Consider the following 23,471-nt stretch of genomic DNA (forward strand, 5'->3'; position numbering starts at 1 on the left):
TACAAAAGTAATTTCTTTTAGCTGCAAGAGACTTAATGTGAGAATGCTCTGTCCTATGTCCGGACAACCTATGGTGCTGAACTTCCTTTACCAATATAGACCTATTAGAAAGTATTTTTATAACGGGTCCCATATTGACACTGAACAGCAAAAACTGATCAACTATTTTCAAACTTAAGCTCACAAAATGATCTCTAAAATTTAAGGCTAATTTTCTTTATCTACACTAAACCGTTCTACTAAAGAAATTTGTTGCATTTTCGACGGCAATCTGCTGTTTTAAATACAATTTGAGGTATTTTACTACCCATTATTATTATAAAATTTAGTACCAACTACATCAACTACTGTATTATTTTGTAGGTGTATATTTGTTTACTTATTTTAGAATCACCCTGTATTCTAAAGTAATTGCCATCATCTAGTAAAACATGTGTACCTTGGGAACGAGGATACAAACGTATGAACTCAAAATACAATATAAATAGCAAGTCCCTCGGGTTCCAAGACTTTTGTAATACATTTCTATGTTTCAGCAATATACTACCTTCATAGTCTAACTTTTCATTCGTATGTATTGTGTTTTAGCAAATTTCCCATATGGAATAAGCTATTACTGCAGGTCTCATGGTAACACCTAGACCCAGGACCAATTTACTTTTCTTTTTTTTATTCCCCAAAACTTTTTGTATTTTATGTTGTTTACTAACAAAGTTATGGAAAGTATTCTTTCAAAAGTTCCTCTTGCAAATTCGTAATTATGATTTACAAGATGAGTAATTAATTTCAATTTGTCATAGCTTCCTTGCTATTTTAACTTACGCCAACAATTAATTGTTTAAGCTAACAAATATATATATTACGTCAAAGGCAAATAAATAACTGATAACCGATTTATAAGCAACTCTTCCTGGATCAATAAAGTACAATAAGTTTATTGAGGTTTATCTTATAATAAGCAAGGTGCAAAGTATGAACCGATGATATTCAGATATGAAGTGTCAAGCCACTCGCTCAGAACAATAATTAGCAAAGTTATAATTTGTCGAATCGCAATGATCACAAGTTTGGAGGAACACCTTGCAAATTATAGCCTTTAAGAGACTAAAACTTGTCTCTGCGGTTATAAAGCTTTAGAAATAAATTTTATAACGAGTTTCTAAGATTAAAATGACATGAAAGACTTGGTTTTGCTCAGAATTTTGATATGATATCTTTATGGATATCTCAGTCACAAAGAGACACAGGGAAAATTATTGTGGGATTTGCAATCAATTGTAAATGCAAGAAAATTTCCAATGCAAATATAATATTTTTGTTGCAAGGAAAAGGGCTGTTTTAATAAGCGTTGCTAGGCTATAGAAGTATTGGCGAAAAAGTATTGGTTGGAATTTGAGACAGCGGTGATATATGACGAAGTAATATGTGAAGCTTATATAACAGTGACAGCTGCACGTTTTTGTTAGCTAAACAGGTTGGAAGCTATTTCGCCAGCTGATTAACAAAGGTAAAGAATGTAGTAAATATTATTTTTGTGAATTGGTTAGCGAAAAAAGTGTAGTATGATAAAAAATATAGTTCCCATAGGTCGAAAGTGTCTTTTCGACCCTTGCTCATTTTCCAACCTCGGTTTAGCCTCAGTCGTTAAACTAGAGCTAGAGATATGTTACCTTAGTCCCTATAAAAATTTAAAATACCCCGCTGCAGCAAACCTGTCGACTAAGCAAATTTCCATTTGACTGAATTGATTTTCAATTAAATATATTTAAATGACATTAGGCATAATGTGTACCTAGGTTTTTTTGCCACAAGGAAACTAATAAAGTGTATTTTTAGTAAAATATTAATAGCCTAGTAGAAAATAAATAAATGTTCCAAGTTTGATCAAAATATGTCCATAAACAAGCAAACTACAACAATTTACAATATTCTTCACAAGAAAAACATGGGGATTTTAAATTTGGAATTTTTTGAATTTTCTCCGTTGCCAATAACCGTACAAAACACTTTGATATACTAAATTATTTGTTTTTAAGCTCTTTAAAAAGGTGTAGAGCAAAAATTGGGAAACTTTGTGTTATGAGGGTCAAAAATGAGATAAACCATTTTTTACCCCATATAGTCCCCCATAAAAGCCCGTTCCCATAGTCCGATCGTGCTGGTTCGCGAACTCATGTTAGTTTATCACGCTTTACACACTTAAACCAAATTTCATCAAAATCGGACAAACATTACTCAAGTTATCGCGTTCACGGACGTATATATATATATTCGAACGAATGGTTTTTTGGCCTCTGGGGACATCAAAATTAATAAGTAAATCAGTCCCGCGCCTAGGTCTTAGCGTGCCACCTACGGTAATAGCTACTTCCCTATAGGGAAATTCGCTAATATACAAGTATAGTCTAATTAGGCATTATTAAATATTTAGCATTATCATTAGTTACTTACGAGAAAATACTACTCCGAAAATTTTTAGGAAGAAAACATATATACACTACAGTCTATATATATTTTCGGTATTTTCGAATACAAGGTAAACTTGTAAAAGTGTACACCTTGTTACTGGATTGAAGCAACCACTGAACCTTTTCGAAGATTGCGGAATCCAAGTTTTCGTAAGTGCACTTACTAACATTACCTTCTCGCTTCTCGATAAGTATACAGAAGAATTTACATTTCTAACAGGTATATTCTGATAAAATACACTAAATAATAGTCAAGTTTAAAAACGTGAACTAAATTCAAGAAAATACCACGAAAACAAGCTAAATACGTAAGGACAAACACTACTGTCAACATTTCATTACTTTACATTATTATACTCGACAACAATGAAACAGCTGATCTGTATTAAAAAAGTCTGCCAACCATAAATATTTAACTACCAAACATTTTTGTCTTAAGGTTTGGCTACATGTATTTCGACTCAAAAGAAAATATAATACTGGTTGATCAGGCTACAAACTTGGAATACGTAATATTCCAAAATCTAATAAATATAAATGTTCTATAAATAATACAATACAATTATCATAATGAATTTACAAGTTTCACTGGGAGAAATTTTCGTTGGTTTAACCGATTGTTTTAGATAGCTTTAGATGCTCAACGAATGGACATTTGAAGTGAATTTAGGACCTTTCAAGGTCCTAACATTTAACTGAGTATGTTTTAAAACAGGGAGTTTGAATGAAATATAAAAATATCCCTGCCACAGCAAACCTGCATACCAAGTGAATTTCCATTAACCTGATTGGATTTTAACTAAATTATTACTTTAAACATCAAATTTATTAATTAAAATAACTTAATAAAAACGAGTTCCTAACTTTACTTCTACAAAGAATTTAACTGTGTCTTTTGGTTAAATGTATATATCTTAGTATAAAATAAGTGAATTAACTAAACCAGATTAAAACATATCAGTATACTTACTTATTCTTCATAAGAATAACAGAGGAATTATAAATTTATAGTTTTTGAAATTGTATACATAACTATTGACTGCAAAAATGCTTCAACATACTTCATTATTTGTTGAAGATCTACAAAATTATTTTATCCTTTGTCCGACAAAGATGGGAAAACCTAATTTTTACCCTAAGGTTTTTTACCCTTCATGAACCCCAAGAATACATTATATATAGATCATCATGGTTTGCAAACTTGTTCAAATGAATGTAGGTTTACACTTTGTGCTTTTGTATGTAGGTTTCATCAAAATCAGATGATTTAAATAGTAAATCAGTCCCGGGTCTAGGTCTTAACCTTGATAGCTGATTTAGTATATAGGAAATTCATTAAAAAATAATTAATGTTAATATTTGACAAAATTTTGAATGATATCTTGTGGAAAGGTCAGACTCTTAAAAATTATAAATTTTAATTTTCCACCACTATTAGCGTGATATTTACTTCCCATAACTATAGAATTTCAAAGGCGTTTCCACTTATTAGTTTTATAAATATTAATACCTATCATAATTCATATGGTTACCTCATTTTGCACCACTTATTATCATTGTAGAGTTAGTTAAAAAAGAAAGATAATTATTACCCTAATAGAAAAGAAAACCACATTTCTACTTTTAAAATGTGATGTAATATGATATTAGAATTCAATTAATTTATTACACTACATTATATTACAACATTATTTTGATTGATATAAAACCCACTATAAAACACAAAACAGCTAAACAGTTGTTTGAAAGTAAACTAAATGGGTCAAAGACAACCAAACGTAAAGCTTTTCTAACCTAATCGTTGCCGCGAGCATTCTGTAGCCTTTGAAGCAGTACAATGAGGTTTTCTCATTAAACAGCTGTTCAGAGTGCAACAATCGTTGTCACATGACCCCCCCCCCCCATTTCCCCCCTTTCACCCTTTGGGTTTGGTATATGAGGTAGAGTTGATCAAAATGGCTTAGAGTAATAAATAATTATAATAAATGTATTCGTGATCAATAGTTAACTAAGCTATCTACTGTAGCTCCATAGTTTTTTTTTGTTTTCCTTTTTTTTGTTAGGTTAGGTTAGGTTAGGTAAGGTTAGGTTAGGTTAGGTTAATTCTTGTCCTAGGACGCTAGGCACGATCACAGGATTGTTTTTCACATCACTTCAGGCTAGACCTAGGGGTTGCAGCATTCTCACTTAGATAAAATTCATTGATGACTTGACGGGATCTGAACCCGGGACCTCAGGGACTGAAGTCCCGCGCTCTGACCACAGCTCGAGTAAGTATGGATTATTTTGTGATTTTCAAGCATTTTCTGTATCAAATTATTTGTATAAAACTTGTTAGGTATATAAATTCTATTTTTCACATTTATCCGCATAAACAAATTATGCCTTATTTCGACAACTCAACTATTAATTGATATAAAAAATATTAAGTTTGTGTAATGTACACAGATGAAAACGTCATTTAAAATCATTATTAAGTAATTAGTGTTCATTCAAATATAAAATACGTTTCGATCCAGCTAATAAAATATATTTGTGCAATAAATATACAAAATTGTCAAAGAAAGTTCTTGAGAAACAAACTTATAAAAGATAAGTTCAACAATGTGACATTTTGTGGGACGAACATGTTGGGACAATATGATTTTGAGGAACGCTATTTTTCGCCATGAGGGTGGGACGCTTCACATGCTCTACAAGTGGATTAAACTTTGGAAAGGACGTTATGTTTTAGCCTCCCACATTTACTGTCAGTTATGATTCTTTTTTGTTGTTTTAGCGAATTTCCAATGTAAAGAATAATCTATTACTGTAGGTCTCATGGAAAGACCTCGCCTCGGGGATCTATTGATGGAAAATTCACTTAGTCTGTAGGTTTGCTGCAGCAGGGTTTTTATGTTTTCACAAAAAAAAATTGTGGGGCAAGATTTTAGTTAGGTATTGTTTACTGTAATTATGAAAACAATGAAAATGGCTCATATTTAAATAAAATAAACAATGTCACAGTGAAATCGTACACCATCCCATTAGCAAAAGTGTGAGCGCTAAATGTGAGTTTGTATATATATAATAGGTTTATTGTAATAACACAGACAAAACTTTTCAAAAGCCATGGTGCGGAATTTGTGTTACTAATAGGATTGTATTTTCCACACAGAAAGGAACTCAAGATCTGAAAATGCCACACTAAGTATATCGACTAAGTAGATCCATGTGGTAGACCAAAGTACGCTACAATCGGAACTAGGATAATATGTATCCAATATTATGTATCTCCTACAGTTTGTAATACATCAGAGGTTTTGATGGGATAGAATGTGTCTGGAGTTTGTATGACTCTCCAAATGTATTTCTACGTAAAAATATGATAAATTAATATTATAGAGATGTTTAAAAGTGTATTTAGGTTACAGCTGGGGCACAATACCGTATTTAGTTGTTTGAAATTTTCGTTAGCTATTTTAAGCATGTTTATTACTTAATTCACATTATTTTTGAACGTTCAGAACTTGCCTCTTACATTTAACTGAAATGTTTTCCAATGTGGACATTTTAGACTGTGTACAACACAGTGATTTTGTTAATTGAATTGTATTTGTGTCTTTTAAAAATCAATGGGTAAGCCATTTAAGAAATATGACTTTTTTTAAATTCGTGGTTTAATATTTCAACTTTTTTGTTTGCATGAACACGAGTGTTATGTTGTAATTATATTTTCTGCAGTAGTTGTAGACCATTTATTTATTTATTTCTGGAACTACCTTTCTAAATTTGCATTTAATTGTTTATTATAATTTGTACTTTTTATGTACAATACAATATTTAAGGAAAACAATAAAGGAGATAAACAACAATGATCAGTCAAACCCCCTTTTTAGAAAAAAAAGTATGAATACTATTAGGTACGTAATTGTGTATAGAGGTAATTTACAAGTTAAGGTAATTAATCAATCACCATACCCATTCAATGCTATTCAAAAACAATTGGACATTAAATATGTTCATACGATTATGGTTCATTAGTTTTAAGCTAAATTATTTACAACTCAAAATACCTAAGCGGAATTTATTTTAACAATTTCCACTAAAATGTGCTTATATAAATACCTATTTTCACTAGTGTGCAATATTATTATTTTAATTATATAAAATAATTTGTTGTATTTACATAATTAAAAACGGGAATCACCTCTCATCTCTTTCTGGGTTATTAGATCAATAATTAAATAAAAAATACGAACGGAGAATAACAATGTACCGACTTAGAACAGCTGATTGATGATTTTAGTTAATACCATATGACTAATGTCCACCTACGTCATAAGTTTAACCATTGTGGTCAATTCTACCTCCACAAACCCCATTTATAATATTCTACTGTTGTGGTTTGCTTGGTTGGCATCATATTAAGATAAAGGTTGGTAAAATATTCATCTGTAAGAAAAAAGAAATTACAATGACGTTAACTCTTCATATATCAGAAAAAGAATTAGATACACTTTATTTTTAATGTAAATACAGATTGTATCAATAATAATAATTATAAAATTAGGTCTAGTAAAATTATCAAAATATTAATATGTAAAGAGTAACATATGTTTATTTTAAACTTACAATGACTATAACGTTATTTATTTCCACAACATATTTTGGTAGAGTATAAAACCTAACACCTGCACCTCTGGTTCTTTTTATTACAGAACTCTAAATTATGTCTTTGGCTGGGTTATTCCAATGGCGGGCTTTTGATTATGTGTATTAGAAGTGCATCTGTGTTGATTTCTGTTGGGTAAATTTAGGTTTTTAAACCTTATAATTTCTAAGGACGATGTTAAATCTAGAAAAATACTGTGTCACTGATTAGTTGGTAAGTTTAACATAAGGCGTATGGCCTTTTTTGTAAAATTTATTTACTGTACTATCTAAATTTAAATAATCATTGTGTCATTGAATACCAAACTAAACATGCAATTTTAGACAGGCTAAACAACATAAAAAACAAAAATTATCTTACTCTTTAAATTATTGATATGGTACAACCATGTTAAGTTTTTATAAATCATTTGTCCAAAGAAATTAGTTTGAGTGAACTAAGTAAAATAATTTTCAAAATATTTATTTGGGGCTTTCAAGTCTCTTTTGGGCTGTTAGCTTACATGACTAGTTTTTGCCGATTTCACCTTTAAGTTATATCAAGATAAATATTTTTTGTGGATTCAATGCATCTATTGGCTGTATGTGCAATTTCATTACTGTAGACTTGAATTATGGAATTGACAGAGGCGTATAAGGTAAGGTAATTTATTTTATACCAAATAAATACTAACTCAAAGTTATTACAGAGAAATATTGGAAGTAATCCCTCAAAGACAACTCATTTTCGTGTAGGAGTCTTCATTGCATTGCACTAATGCAAAACAAATTATTGCAACTGAAATAGAAAATTAATGATGAATTAAACGAAAAAGTAGGTAATATATACTATATACTACTACAGAAAATTACATAAAACACACCGAGTGAAAAACTAATCTAAATGTTCAAATAAACAATATATAATTAAATTTCTAATAATGAACTTTATATACGCATCTAGCACATGTACAATTTACTGGCTTTGGGCCTTAATATAAATTGTTATATTCTCCACAATGCAATTTAGTGTAGATTAAATTTGTATTAACATAAACAGTGAATAGATTAACTTTAAGCTTAATTAATTTTAAAATATTGAACAACTCTTATATTTGCTTGATTTTAATTGTGTGAAATGTTGTGTACATAATTTACAATTAAATATTTTACCACTTACAATTTACATTAACGTACATCTACTGACATTTTTCAGAATTATAAATTATCGGATGGTATTATTTAATCCATTTACACTTCTTGTAATCAATACACAACTATAATCAACCCGAGGTTAAATAGGTGATTCATTATGTTGATTGGATAAAAAATTTAGAATGCATGAACAACACATGTAGCCTTCATCACGATGATCATGAATTATATAAAGACCTGTACATGAATGTATAATTAATTAACCAAACCAGCTTTGTCTTAACTCCTATGATTATCACATATCGCTTTTGTGTGATTTATTACCTTTATTATACTAGCTTCATTATATTGTGAACTCCTGGCTTATTTACATTCCTGGGGCTGAAATGACTCCTAAATTAACGTTCTTTGCCTGGATTAGAACCCCTCCAGTGCCCTTTATTTTACAAGGATACCAAAATCTCGAGTATCTTTCACAGTTGTTAAGTATAATCTGTGGTTTACCATAAACAAAAATGAACACTATTCTCAATACTGCATTCTTAGTTAGGAAATGTATTCTAAATATTTGCTGATTTTGACCCATTATTTATCTTCAAAATTCTCCTTCTGAGTTCCCTTAAATACTTATGTTTGTTTACGTTATATTATTTTTCCTACAGTCCCCCGACAAAGTTGGCTTCCTTGTACTGTTTATAGTACAGAATGCTGCTAATTGATGCATATTTATACTATGTCGTACGGTTTATACTTTGTCGTATGGTTTATACTTTGGCGCACATCAGGATTCCAACGAAACAACACAAAACAGCGTGGTTCTATTATGCACGTAATCCGTGTACGCTTCGAAATAGGTTGGCAACACTTAAAGATAATATACTATGAACAGCTGATTGACTATTATAAATACGATTTAACCTGTCATTTCGTGTTTATAGTTTCGGTATTTCTGAACTTTCTGGACGTTTCTTTTAAACGTTTTTAAAACATTCCTACGATCTTAATAAACAAGAAAATACTTTTAAAGCATTTTCTTTAGGCGCGGAAACCACTTCAAATTACAAAAACATACGGAACTATATTCTCAAGTCGCGGAGCACATTTCTTGCCGAGGAAAAATAGCAGAGTGATACGGACCGGGTACTACTTTCTCTAGGGCATCTATTTGTGTTGCCAGCTGAACCTAAAAACGTGTTGTATAGTGTTTGAAAGACTAAGTGACTGTAGGAAATAGTATATTACGTTACTAGTCCTGAAAATAAGTGTTTACCGGACGAGTGTGGTCGTTCCCGTGCGAGACGAAGTCGAGTACGGGATTACCATACGAGTCCGGTAAACACATTTTGGACGAGTGACGTACGATAGTTTACGCCATACTACTAAATCCGTTCAAATCCTTATATATTACCACCAACTAAAGGACAAAAAATCACTAATCATAACCTCTAAGAGAGGTTATGTTTTTGTTATAACCACTCATTGCCACCCAAATACTAATAATAATCAGCTGATTGGTGTCCGGTAAAACTCATTACAGTACAGTAGTACGCAATGAAACCCCATTTGATTATGCTGGCGGCAAACAGCTGTTTTCTGGACTAAATCCTTGCATGGGAAGTTTGTCAAAATAATGTAGTGTGGCGTAAAATATAATGTGTAACACGAGTGCAAAAGGCCTTTACTGCACACGAGAGCCCACTAGTTACACAAATAACTATTGTCTGTGTGTTTCCTGGTTTTAACAGTTTCATCCTAAGCACACTTTTACAGACACAACAACACTCTAGATGGAAACTTCTTAAATTTGATCTTTCATTTCCTTCCTGACGTATGATACAGCCTACATCTTACAGCCTGGTGCATTCGAAATCTCTATAAACCAAAACCCCTCCATATGGTCTTTAGCTCTTCAGATCCGAACCCCTTTTTTAATTCGACACGCTGCTGTAACTAACACCCAAAAACTTGATATTATATTAGCTTTAGACGCCAAAACTCGGATACGTATTATACGGTCGAGTTAAGGGTGAGTTTTGAACTACTGTACATACATTATTGTTACCGTGTAAAATCAGCTGATAATTCAGCCAGAACCACATTTATTGAAAGCCAAATTATCAAGGATGGCCCAGTTTTGAACCACCAAAAAGCTTCTGACTGATTTCAGGATTGAACCAGTGACCTTCTGATCACCAGGTAATCAGTAAATTGACTCAGATTCCCAAAGATAAACTTAGATAATACTACCTATACTTATAGATCTGATATAAAATGTCGAGGTCCATCCTATGTCGTTGTGATTCATGATTAAAGAAGTATTACTATAATTTAATTATTAGAAGACATTTAAGGTAAATTCTTATATACTTATCTATGAGGAAGGTTTCAGTTAGTATATAGAGCGAATAAAACAAAAAAAATACTCAAAAACGTTGATGGTCCATTAGTCTTCACCAAAATCTCTTGCATTAAAACCCCAACTTAATAAAAATATTTCATTTATTTTAATTTTATAGGTTGGCAGCTTCTTTTACCTTGCATTTGCCCGTCCACGTAGGAGTCGGGTCTGTTCGTGTAAAGTATACGGCAAAGCAAGGGGTGAGCTGGTCCAGAGCAAGTGTGATCTACACTGATAATAATGGCTATCAGGATTCGAACCGACGACATCGTTGCCTTGAGACCGAAGTACAATAAGTGACACCACCGACTCACCAAATAGAGTATAACAAATCAAGTGCATTCAAATAAACATGACAACCTATATATCATGTCTGAAGTATAAAAAACTTGGTTATGAAAATACAAATTCCGTCATACAGCTTCATATCAGAATGTCTAGCCTTATTAGGAGTTTAAAAGGAATTTTCTCATTCCTCAACAATGCAGGCAATCCTGTATATTATTGGAGAGAAATGTGACCTTTTCTATGTCATAAACACATATTAGATTAGTTGTGACAGTTCCGTGCGCGGGCTCATGAGTAACTGTATACTCCGCACACAAAAACTGTCACATAAAAGAACAGTTTGAATTACACGAAACTTCAATAATTTTTATCTTTTATAAAATTAGATCATTATATACAAAATTGCTTGCTTTTAAATCTAGTTTCATACTGTATGAAGAAATTATGAAAACATGTTACAATATATCAAAATGATTCAAATAACAAAATTATTCTTCCGTTTTTAATTTTTAATACAGTAATTTCTTAGTAACAAAAGTTTGGTAATTTTATATTAATTGTTAAAAGTTGACATTTACTTATTCACGTGGTTTTAAACATGGTTTTTCAAATTAGTTGTTTAATATAGTGCAGTATCTCCGACAAGTTTGATTTAACCGAAAACTAATGTAATCCTGAACAGTTGAAACTGGGAAGGTAAAAGTAGCCAAATTGGTAAACACGTTTTGCAACGAAAAACATGATTTAATTATCATTTAAATGCAAATATATTTACAAACTAAATTGAGTAGTAAATACGCCCACAGTGAACTGCAAGCAGTACATTAGATTCAAGTAAGTTTATTGTGCTATAAAACAGCTACAGATTGATCAACCGTTTTTCATCTTGTTCAAGGTACACAGTGAGCCAATGAGAGCACCCCAATTTTCTTTCTTCGTCATATGATAAGTAGTGCAACAATAAATGAACAGCTGTTCTTATAAAGTTAAATATGACTTTAGTAAACATGGTGTTATGTAGTAATCAAAACTGTGATTTTTGTGGGAACTGATTTTAAGAAGAGTTATTCGTTTGCTAAACCTCAAAGATTATTTGGGCCACATTTCATCAGTGGTCAATATGGTGGTGACACAGATTGGAAAATGATAGGCAACTAAAAAGTATTTATAATGAAAATTGTAAAAATAATCTTGGAATCTGCAAAAACTCCTCGTATACCAGCAAATGTGGTGTAAGTGTGAGACGCAGTTACATGTCCAAAGAGGTTTGCCAGGAAGCCTTCGTTTTTGGAAGCTTTCCGTTGGCCCTTTTTTATTTGGGAATCTTTTCTATTAACTAATTAAAGTTCAATGTTTTTTAAAGTTGTCCCAGAGATTTGCTCGAACTGAAACTAAGGATTTCCTGGAGAATTAAGCAATTCCTGAAGAAACGCTGAAGAAATCCAAGGAAGATTACGTTACTTGAAGGACGCTGTTATCAAGAAATGGGAAATTACTCCATCAAGTTAAAATGGCATTTATTTGTATAAGGTAAATAAATATTATTGAATTTGTAACATTTATATATTGGGACATTTTCATTGCCTCACTCTGTATAACACGAGTATTAATCGATGATGTATAATTGTATTGTTATACCAGACCTTAAATTTCAAATATTATGAAGTCAGTAACTTAATACCTACGAGTTACGATTGAGTTACACCAAGTACATTTGTTTTGAAATTTCTTTGTGTTGATTCTTATATTATTACTTAATGACATTTAAATCTCATTAAACAGATCTTTAAAGACGTAAACCTATTTAACCTAGTTTTCACAAGTTAGGTATACATTAAATTGTATTATTGCTTGTCTTATCCAAGTTTAGGTATTGATCTGAAGTTTTAATTTTGTAAAGTTGGTAACAGTAATAAACTTCCAATCTTCATGTGACTCCTACTTTAAGTAACTAACATTTTGGAGTAAAAATGTTTATAACTTAATACAATTTTAGAATGATACCAGGTAAAAAAAAGTAAGAAACAACTGTGTTGTTTTCAAACTATACAACACTATTCATTGATTGAATCTTTTTAGTATCCTCAATGAAATATAAATATTATGTCTATCCCTCCCTTAACAATAAGAGTTTGAGATTAGGATACAATACATTACTAAGTTGTAACATAAAGAAATAGCAACTACAAAACAACATGTGACAACCTACAGCTTTGCTTGTTAATGTATATTTAACATCAATCATCGACATATCCTTAACCCCATGTTCAAATACAGACAAATTATTACAAAATATTAATTTTTATTAAATAATTTACAGAATCAAGATTAGGTAATTATTATCTAGAAAACACCGTGTACATTCAGATTTAAAATGATGAAAGAACTTAACTCGAATGTTAATTTCCCAATACCAAAACACTTGAAACAACGTATAAAAATTAGTTCAAAACTAATTTCAAACCCAAATAAAGTAAATACAGCCTGAGTAAAGATTGGCGAACTTAGACGGCGCTCGCTGAAACGGTGCGGGGTTGTGGTAAAAAGGCATCTTAGTTAGCAAGAAATTTTAATTAAGGAGAACGCAAAAGTAAATTAATTACTCAACTCGACTATTGTGACTTCATACGAAATATAATCGAACATTTATTTCAGGGATGATTAATATTTGTTGCCGATACATTCGTGGAATTTTACTTATAGTTGATATTCCTCAAATGTATTCTTGGAACCCAAAATAGAGGATTCGTTTTATAATTATTCGAGTTAAATTTTTGATTTTTCACTGAATCAGCTGATTCTAGCTGAAATTCAAATTATATTTGTAAATAATCAGCAATGAAGAGAAACAAAAACAAATGTTCACGTTTATAGTAGAAAAATTAGGTTGGTAAGCACGGAATTCATAATTTATAAACGTTTGTGTGAATGTAGTTGACTAAATAGAGATGAGCAGATATACAGTGATACTTGAAATGGTCTAACAATTGAAATATTGCATTAACACGATACTCCGACGGACCACTTTTTGTATTAACACGATACTCCAATGGATCACTTTTATCTTGCATTAACACGATACTCCGATGGATCACTTTTTTGTTGCATTAACACGATACTCCAATGGATCACTTTTTTCTTGCACTAACACGATACTCCGATGGATAACCTCTTGCATTAACACGATACTCCGATGGATAACCTCTTGCATTAACACAATACTCCGATGGACCATATCTTGCATTAACATGATACTCCGATGGACCACATCTTGCATTAGTGCGTTCAAACAGCCGTGGCACCTGAAGGATCAGGAGGCCCCAATGGTTTCCATGGGGTCTCCTAATCCGTCAGGTGCCACGGCTGTTTGGACGGAGTAATCTTGCATTAACACGATATTCCGATGGATCACCTCTTGCATTAAAACGATACTCCGATGGATCACTATTTTCTTGCATTAACACGATACTCCGATGGATCACTTCTTGCATTAACACGATACTACGAAGGATTACCCCATGTATTAACATGATTTTCTGATGGGTTGCCTCATGCATGATACGATACCCCGTAAGATCACCTTGGACATTAACACGGTATTCTGATGTTTCACGCCGTATATTAACACGGTATTCTAATGTAATTCTCCGTGTGTTAACAAAGTTTACTCCAATGTGTATTATTAACACGAGATATAACTTTATGATCTCGATACTCATTTTTGACGGTTCGCGTTGTGGTCACTGCAAACTTTTGATCCGTTAAAGGCACGTACTTATCTAACTGTGGTTAACATGAAAAACATACTATACTTATCCGATGGCTATTATACTCAAGACCCAGCTCGTGACCGTTACAGTTCTGATTAACAATAGCAAATAAAAGAAAACTAAAAACAGCACGTCAGTTTGGATAGAATTCAGATGTTTCAATATTTTGGTCAACTATCTCGACCCTATTAATCTTATTTTACTAATTTGGTCAGGTAGTAAGCTTATTAGTTTCATATCATATCAAATATATGGAACAAGATAGCTGAAAAATTATGATATTTTTACTCTGTTTATACCTATTGTACGGTAGGCCTACGGTAAGTAAAATTTTACCTTGACAAATCTTGTTTTTTTAATTTCCAGAACACGTAAGTCTTGTAGAAGTAACAGGACTTATTTTTGTACGTGTTTCTTTTACTAGACCAAAATTTAGTCTTTGTACTTATTCATAATGCTATCTTATTTTTTGGAGAAATATTTTAATTCAAAGGAGAAAGTGTGCCTTAATGTAAAAGCAATATATTAACCCTATCTATAATGAGACTTACAGAATCATTCGTTTGAACTTAGCTCAGCTAAAATATTTTGTATTTTTTTTTTATCACGTTAATCAAACAGTTGTGAATGATCTGAATTATTATAAATTTTTTTATCAAATGTCCAAGAGGAATATATTTTTTTGTCAACGTGAACTAGGAGACTCAAAAGACCGGAAATGGCCAAACCTCTTCCTGAATATGTCATGCAATTGTAAAATAATTGTATGTGCTTGAAATTTACGGTTCTGCTATGGTTGCTGCTATGGCACTAATGGGAACTGTTCGTCAACCCAATGCTGAAGATTGGTTGACTCTGATTTCTTAAATCGTATTTTTTATAATATCACTTATTTACTCTTAACTGGCAATCGTCGGTCGACCTTATTTAAAAATGGACACTATAGTCTGTATGATGGAACCTGCGTCTACCTGGGAATGTCCCGGGCTTAACCATTGGCCAGTCCCCAGGTTAACCCAGTCAGGAGACAAGTTCCGTGATACAGAATATAGGTTTTCAAGAAATGAAAGACGAATAAATAATTTATTAGATACCACGCACTCTTAATGGTTTGGTTCTGACAAATAGTATTTCAATTATCAATTATCAATCATCAAGATGGGGACACCACTTAGGTGCGTATTTTAACCCTAATATGAGTGAAGGATGAGTGTAGAATGGTGTGAGATGATCTGTGTAGCTTTGTTACTGACTAAGATCAGCGGTTTCATTAGCCAGGATCATTTATTTAAAGCCCAAGGATCAGGAACAGCTGGGTCCGGGTTCGAACCATCAAAAAGCTACTGACTTTTCTCAGGATCGAACCGGCGACCTTTTGATTAGTAGGCGAGCACATTAACCACTCAGCTACCCAGCCAGTTAATTATTTATTGAAGTTATTGATTTGTTTGTAAAATCATAATTCTGTTGTCAACACATACGATTACAACGAACGATCTAAAGCCGTATAATTAGACAACAAGTGTATTGTGACAAAATAAATTGGATGATTGACCAATTTGCGATGTTTCATACAGACTACATTAAAATTGTCCAATAAGAAACATGATGTCGAAATTCCTTTATAAAATTACAATAACAGAATGCTGTTGCGATTTATATAAGCTTTTCCGTGATTTGCATAAATTGAATTGCTATTCCATTAACTAAGTAGACCGATTCGAAGCAATTTGTGAACATTCGAGCGACAAAATCATCGAACTAAGAGTTCGAGTTCATATTAGATAAAATTGCAAAATTACTTGTTTGAAATACAGATTTAAATGGTTTAATACATCTAAAAATGTGGTGTGGTATTAATTAACTTTCATAATTCGTGAAAACTACAAGTACAGCAAACCGGTGCTGCTTAGTTTGAAACAATTATTTGTATCCATTGTCTCAACTTTCAAGTTCAGCTTTTGTTGTACCATAGAATCGATAAAGCCCTTTCTTATTCTCAACACCACTCGACGGGTTTTCGAGCAAATCGTATTTTAATCTAAAATGAAAATTTGCGACCAACGCATTGTTCCACTAAGAACATTCGCCTCTTAAGAGCTTAGTTATGTAGAAGAACCACGTAGAAGTGTTGGAGTGAATTCCGTTGTTCTTCATTATTTCTTTGATGCTCTGTCCACCCTGCGGAACTCACACATCTTGTACATTGAAATTAAGCAATTATCATTTATTTCATTAAAGTCTTAACATATTTTTATTTAACATTTACAAAGAGCTTGGAGCTTAGTTGTAAATGGTGAATAAATGTGAATTACTCAGCTGTATATTCTGTGACTTGATAAATGGAAAAGATACTGATTAAATTAATAAAATGTATACGAAGAAATCGGTTGGACATTTTAAAATGCTTTTCTTCTCAAAATTCGGAACAACTAACTAAACTAAAGAACGTCAATGTGTTATACAGATGTATTTCATGAAACGTGTGCGCGTGAGATTTTATTTTATCGCTGATTCCGTCGCTAGTATCGCTACAGTATTGTACTTCGGATGAAGTTTTACAAAGAGATCGGGCGAAAATCTTGAGAGTATATTAAATATTAGAATACATTTTCGGAAATTATATAAGTTTTCAAATCGGGTAAATTTCTGATGAACATATTTAGGAAACAATGGAAATAGTTTTAAATTACTTGAATTGCTGATAGTTCACCATCCGCTGAACTCTATATGAATTAAATTTTAGCATTTTTAAACACACAAATTTCAAATATTCCTTCCTGAAATCTTTATTGTTGAGTTACAGACCGGTGAGTCCGCATGAAGTATGCGCTAGCGCACATTATAATACATACAATGGCGTAGGATACTTTTTATAAGAGAAAAAGTTGTTTGCAAATGTCATAATAGTTTTCTTGACTGCGAGATTGTACCTGATTGTTGTTGGGAGACAGGGAGAGGACCACGACGACGGAGACAGCAGCGGCTAACAGAGGTGTCCACCAAGACAGCATGGTGAGACGACGCGCGGCGCTGTAGTGAGGACAAGTAGAGATTGTGGAAGCCACCCCAAAACCTCCCACCTCCCCTACCATCCGGAGAGTTCGGGCAACTCGTCGGGACGAAATATTTCCCTCCCCCTTCATCTTCATCATCCCTGCATTTTCCCACAGTGAATCATCAGATGCTAAAGTAAACGTGTTTATCCTCTGATCATGTTTTTTACAAATAAAAATGTTAAATATCTATTGTACTGTCAATGGTCCATTTTTTTGTCGTTTAGTCTGCAACCGAGGTTTTCAAGCTGTCTACCAAGTCGTTGAAAAATTCTTGATTATATTTTGATGAAGATCTGACGTTTAGTTTACATTGTGTGAATTTTGAAAAGGTATGGGATGGTTTTCGTAACTCTAAAAAAGGTTTTTAAAAAACTCCACATGTTCGTTTTTACAGGAATACGTAGAACGGAAAAATAAATATTTACGTACTATTACAACACGGGGATTGAACTGCCTTGATGTTGTTGCCACTTCTCTTGAATCATGGGAGTATGTTGTGTCGACCTTGGACCCTGTCATCGCCGACCATTGTCCGGTGGTGCTTAGTGTGTTCCTTCAGCCTGGGGTAAGTGACGCCAACATCTTACAATGGACCAATAAATATAAGCGCACTAGGCGCATCATTAAAACTGAAAGCTTACCTGAATTTAAGTCTACCTTGTCAACAGTTGACTGGAGTGATGTGCTTCTTAAAAACGATCCGGAATTGGGGTTTGACTCTTTTTTTGACATATTTAGGTACACCTTTGATAATGTTTTCCCTGTAAAAAATGTATCAGCTAGTAACACCAGACTGATGGCATGTAAAAGTAAACCGAGATACAGTGATAAGTCCTGGTATACTGATGAACTGGCCGACTTGAGGAAATTAATGATTTCACTCCATGATAGATACAGGACGTGTGTTTGCGCAATTGAAAAAACTAGGTTCCACACCCTCTATCTCAGGGCCAAAAGGCTCTATAGAGTCCAGGTAGATCTGGCTAAAAAGGAAGCGAATATGGCTGCAATAAGTACAGCGAAAAATTCATGCAAGGCGGCTTGGGGCCTAGTGAACCAGGTCCAGAAACGTAAGCCAGTTATGAAATGTGCAGCTAGCCCTGACGAATTTAATGCTTTCCTCCTCGGTGAGGTTGATAGAATTGTAAAATCTTTGGACTCTCCGACCGATGACTCTGTGCCTCTGCTCTCTCCTAACTTGTCTAGGCCAACTGTCAGTACGTTCACGAGATGGCGCAATGTGACACCCGATGAAGTTATGAAAATTATTAACAACTTTAAAAACTCCCACAGCCCTGATGTGCATGGAATGACTGTCACCATCTTGAAATATGTATCAGAAGTAATAGCCATACCTCTAGCAAAAACTATTAATGCATGTTTACAGAGCGGAGTCTTTCCCAATTCACTGAAGGTGTCAAGAACGGTCCCGGTCTTTAAGAAGGGTGATCCAGCATCTATCAGCAGTTATAGGCCCATCTCAGTAATTCCAGTTATTGCAAAGGTGTTCGAGACTGTTATGAAGAGGCAACTAGTGGACTACTTGGAGCGCAACTCTCTACTTGCAAGTTCCCAGCATGGGTTCAGGCGTGGTCGCTCGACTATCTCAGCTGTCTCTGAGCTGATAGGGGAGGTCCTAGATACGTTTGAGGATAAGGGCTCTGCTGCTTTGGTCCTTGCAGATCTCAGCAAAGCCTTTGACACCGTCAACCATAAGATGCTACTACAAAAATTAGAAAATGTTGGGATCCGTGGCAGTGTATTTGATGCCTTTAGGTCGTATCTCAGTGACCGCAGACAAGTGCTGTCGATATATGGAGCCAACTCTTCACCTGGATTAATTGAGCATGGTGTCCCGCAGGGCTCAGTATTGGGCCCTGTCCTCTTTTTAATCATGATAAATGACCTTAGTGCCATTGGAAGCGTCCTAATGTTTGCTGACGACACAACAATTGTTGCCAGAGGATCTACTCCAGTTTTGGCCCGGGAAAAGGCCACAGAAGTTTTTGAGTTGGCAAAGACTTGGTTTCAACAAAACGGATTGAGCCTCAACCGAGAAAAAACCCAAGAGATTGTGTGCAGTCTCAGTCGTACAAACGCTGACATTTTAACGGAGGTGAAGCTGCTGGGATTCGTAATAGATACAAAGATTAGCTGGAGTGGCCATGTGGACAGTATCTGTACAAAGCTCTCTCGAGTCGTCCATCTACTCCGCAGACTTAAACCCCTGTTGACGAGGCAATACCTGACCACCGTCTATCACGGCTTGTTTCATTCCCACCTCTCCTATGGGCTCCTGCTTTGGGGACACGCTGCAAGGTGTGAAGATATTCTTCTCCTTCAAAAGAAGGCGGTTCGGATTATTGCATCGAAGAGTGACAGTGAGCACTGTAGGCCTATCTTCAGAAGCCTAAAAATCCTTACTATCTTCAGCCAGTATGTACTGTTTAGCCTCTGTTATGTGAGGGATAACTTAGATCAGCTCACAACAAGGGAATTCCACCACTCCCACAACCTTCGTAACAGAGACCAGCTCCACATACCTTACTGCAGGCTGTCCAAAACGCAAAGCTTTTTCCGCATCAGGGCTCTGAAGATGTACAACAGTCTCCCCCAAAGATTTAAGTCTTGTGAACCGTCCACTTTTAAAAAGAAAGTTAAAGCCTGGCTAGTCGACCGACCACTGTACTCAGTTGACGAGTATTTTGATGCGTTCCATCGAGTATAGGCTAAACGCCATCTTGCCAAAGTATTGTAAATAGTGTAAATATTATTTTTAGTTTATGACACAGTCTATCCAGAAATTCTGGTCAACGACGTCGCAGCAGGTATTCAGGTATTCAGGTATTTCTAAGTACACTACCTACTCATATGAAGGTACCTCATACCTCCTAAAGAGATACGACCCCGTTATTGACGACCTTGTTCACGTAATTTTATTTGCTGAACGATTCCAGCATCATCTTCACAGTCTAGACTATTTTCTGTAGTCTGATTCACCCTCTGTTCCAGGTTATTGTGGAGCAGCAGCCCCGTTCTCGACCTCGTCGTGGGAGACAAAAGACTATAAAAGCTCCCGAATTGATGTCGGTATAACCTACGCTAGCCCGTCGCTGGACTTAAGAGTACATGGGTTTTTGGTTTTCATAGATCTCCACTTGCCCAAGTACCTATTATAAAAATTAGTATTTTATGTATTTCGTTGTGACTACGTTCTCTAATTTTGGTATCGCTTCTCACCCAGTTCCTAATTTTAGGTTCTGAATGTTCTTCCGTTCATCCTTTCCATCCATTCCTCACTTCCTTGTTGTTCCATCTTTTGATTCCAGGTTCTAAATCTTTCTCCTTAATTTTGTTCTCTTATCCTTTTTCCTAATTTTATCCTAATCCTTGTCCTAATTTTCTATTTTTATCACCACATCCATTACAGACCAGCATTGGGTGTCGGGGGACTGGAGTTTTTAAGACTTTGTCCACTGGGTGAGTTGTCTCTTAAAATCAGGTAGTCGTGTCAAGTAAGTTATTCTTCCAGTAAGTCCTCTTTAGTTATACAAGTATGTACTCGTCTTTTTGGGTCTCATATTTTAAGTTCAAGTAGTAGTAGTTACTCTTTTTTTGCTTCACACTGATATCTCCTGGTGTATGACTTCCCAGGTCTACACCTGAATCTCCCACATTGGGTGATCTCAGCAGATTCAACATTTGTGCCAAGTGGTTTCATCAGCTGGGAATTTTGTGATGACTTGCTCCTTTACAGGGCCTTCCTCACTGCTGTTCTAAGTGCTGCCATCAGAGGATTGCCTGGGTTGTCATATTCTTCACGTCTAAGAGACCTCCACATCTCCAGAGCTACTCGTGAGAACACCATGGATACAAAAATTCCAAACGTATCAAAACAAAACATTGAAGCAACTCCATAAGTTGCAATGCTCACACATCAGAGGTTAGCTCATCCAGAGCAAGACCCAGCTGTCGAAATAAGTGCACTTAGGATCAAAGGGGGCTCTGGTGCTCTCAATACCAACAACTGCCACCACCAACTTCCCGAACTGGATTCAATGGAAGAAGAAACCCCGCTTACACCAGGCAAAAACTGGATAGAGAGGAAGAACTTCTAAGAAGCCCAAAAACGCCAAAAATCTTCAGGGACACTCGGTGACGCCACTAAACGACTGAGTCGTCTGAAGATGAAGAGACCTCGCCCCACCTCTGCACAAAGAAGGGAGGCCTTAAAGGCAAAACTTCTGGAAGAGGTACCTGGGAATTTGACCTTGACAAGTGACGTAGAGGTAAAGAGAAAAAGTTTGAAAGACTAGATGAGGGAAGAACACCAGGCCCAAATGTGGGGATGAGGGTGGCCAAAGACCCTAGAGGTGCAACGGTGACCCCACCCTCAGCAGAAGGACCTGCAAAGAAGGCCAGGCGTTCAACCCGTAGGTGTGACGAAGCGCAAGATGAAGGGAGTCCAGAATGTCCAAGGAAGTCTCCTACAGGGACATCTCTGCCACCAAAATTGCTATTGTCCTCGAAAACTACCCTGAGGTCAAGCTTAAAGCTGAGTAAAAAGAGGTAATCGAGGATGCTATCCTGGAATACTCCAGCCCTTAGATGATGGTTCAAGCCCACTGTTTGCCGGCATCAAGATGGATAAATGTGCCCTCATCATTTCCTGCCTCAGCGACGCCGTCAGGCAATGGCTGGAGGAACTGTTACTTGCTCTCAAACCATAAGAGGAACAACTCACTCTCAAGGCAGGGCTGAAAAAGGACATATTCAAATCTACGAGGGTATTCTTCAGAGCTCATCTGAAGCTTCTGAAGAAAACACTAGAAAAAGTCTTTGGAAATGTTCACAAATGCAAAACCCCGCTCTCATGTCAAGGAGTGTAAGGAACTGTGGAGCTAAAACAGATCTGAAAGGGTACGGATTCGTCTGTTCCCTGGATGAGTTCTGTTACAAAGCTGTGCAGTCCACCAACTTCAGAGCCAATCTAGATCTCTGTCAGGTCTCACTTGTCACAACTCCGGTTAAGGGACAGTGGTCCAGGGTCCTCCAGATCAACCTACAACATAACAAGGCTACCTCTGCTGCCCTCTGCCAGTTTCTTCCTCAGAGGAGGATTTGATCTGGCACTCATCCAAGAAACCATGGCTGCACCAAGGGAGGGTTGCAGGCCTGGGAGAAACAAAGGGGTGAGTTAGATTATTGCATTTCTCTAAGGAATGTCGGAAACATGCGTTTTTGTGAGTAAATGCCTGGATATTCTAAACCCGAAATGAATTTTGCTTCAGAGACCTCACTTCGGTGTCAACAACCTGGAGAAATGATTGCAGGGAATGGAGCAACAAAAAGTATATGCCTCGGTTTACCGGCCCTACAAACTCCAGGGAACCACCTCCATTGAGAGAGCTTTGGCTCTTAGTGGAATCAACCGGCGCTGGAGATCAACAACTTCTCCTAGGTTGTGACAGCAATGGATGGGGAAGCAACTGACACTGATCCAAGAGGTGAGTCTCTCCTTCAATATCCCATCTCAAATAACCTGTACATTTGTAATGTAGGTTAGGTAACCAACTGACGTTTGTTACACGAACCAGATGGGATCACATCCAAACTAAAGGATCCCGTACGCCATCTCAAGTTAAACTGTCTAGAAATCGGGGAGTCTGAAGCTTGAGGTGTAGTTACCTGATGTTCAGGA

At 35.1% G+C, this 23,471-nt stretch overlaps 1 protein-coding gene across 1 annotated transcript in view; it reads right to left on the minus strand.

Moving 5' to 3' along the window:
- The window catches only part of LOC128998364 (corticotropin-releasing factor-binding protein), a 126,343-nt gene extending 108,594 nt beyond the window's left edge, over window positions 1–17,749 (minus strand). The window contains exon 1 of the mRNA XM_054424469.1: window positions 17,645–17,749. Within this exon, the coding sequence (XP_054280444.1) occupies window positions 17,645–17,725 (81 nt within the window). The 5' untranslated portion in view covers window positions 17,726–17,749. The remainder of the gene's footprint in view (window positions 1–17,644) is intronic.
- Window positions 17,750–23,471: the final 5,722 nt, after the last annotated feature.

The sequence above is a fragment of the Macrosteles quadrilineatus genome, unplaced genomic scaffold, assembly GCF_028750875.1.
Source record: "Macrosteles quadrilineatus isolate MER2022 unplaced genomic scaffold, UCM_ALF_1.0 Scaffold_7__1_contigs__length_78375512, whole genome shotgun sequence".
Taxonomy (NCBI): domain Eukaryota; kingdom Metazoa; phylum Arthropoda; class Insecta; order Hemiptera; family Cicadellidae; genus Macrosteles; species Macrosteles quadrilineatus.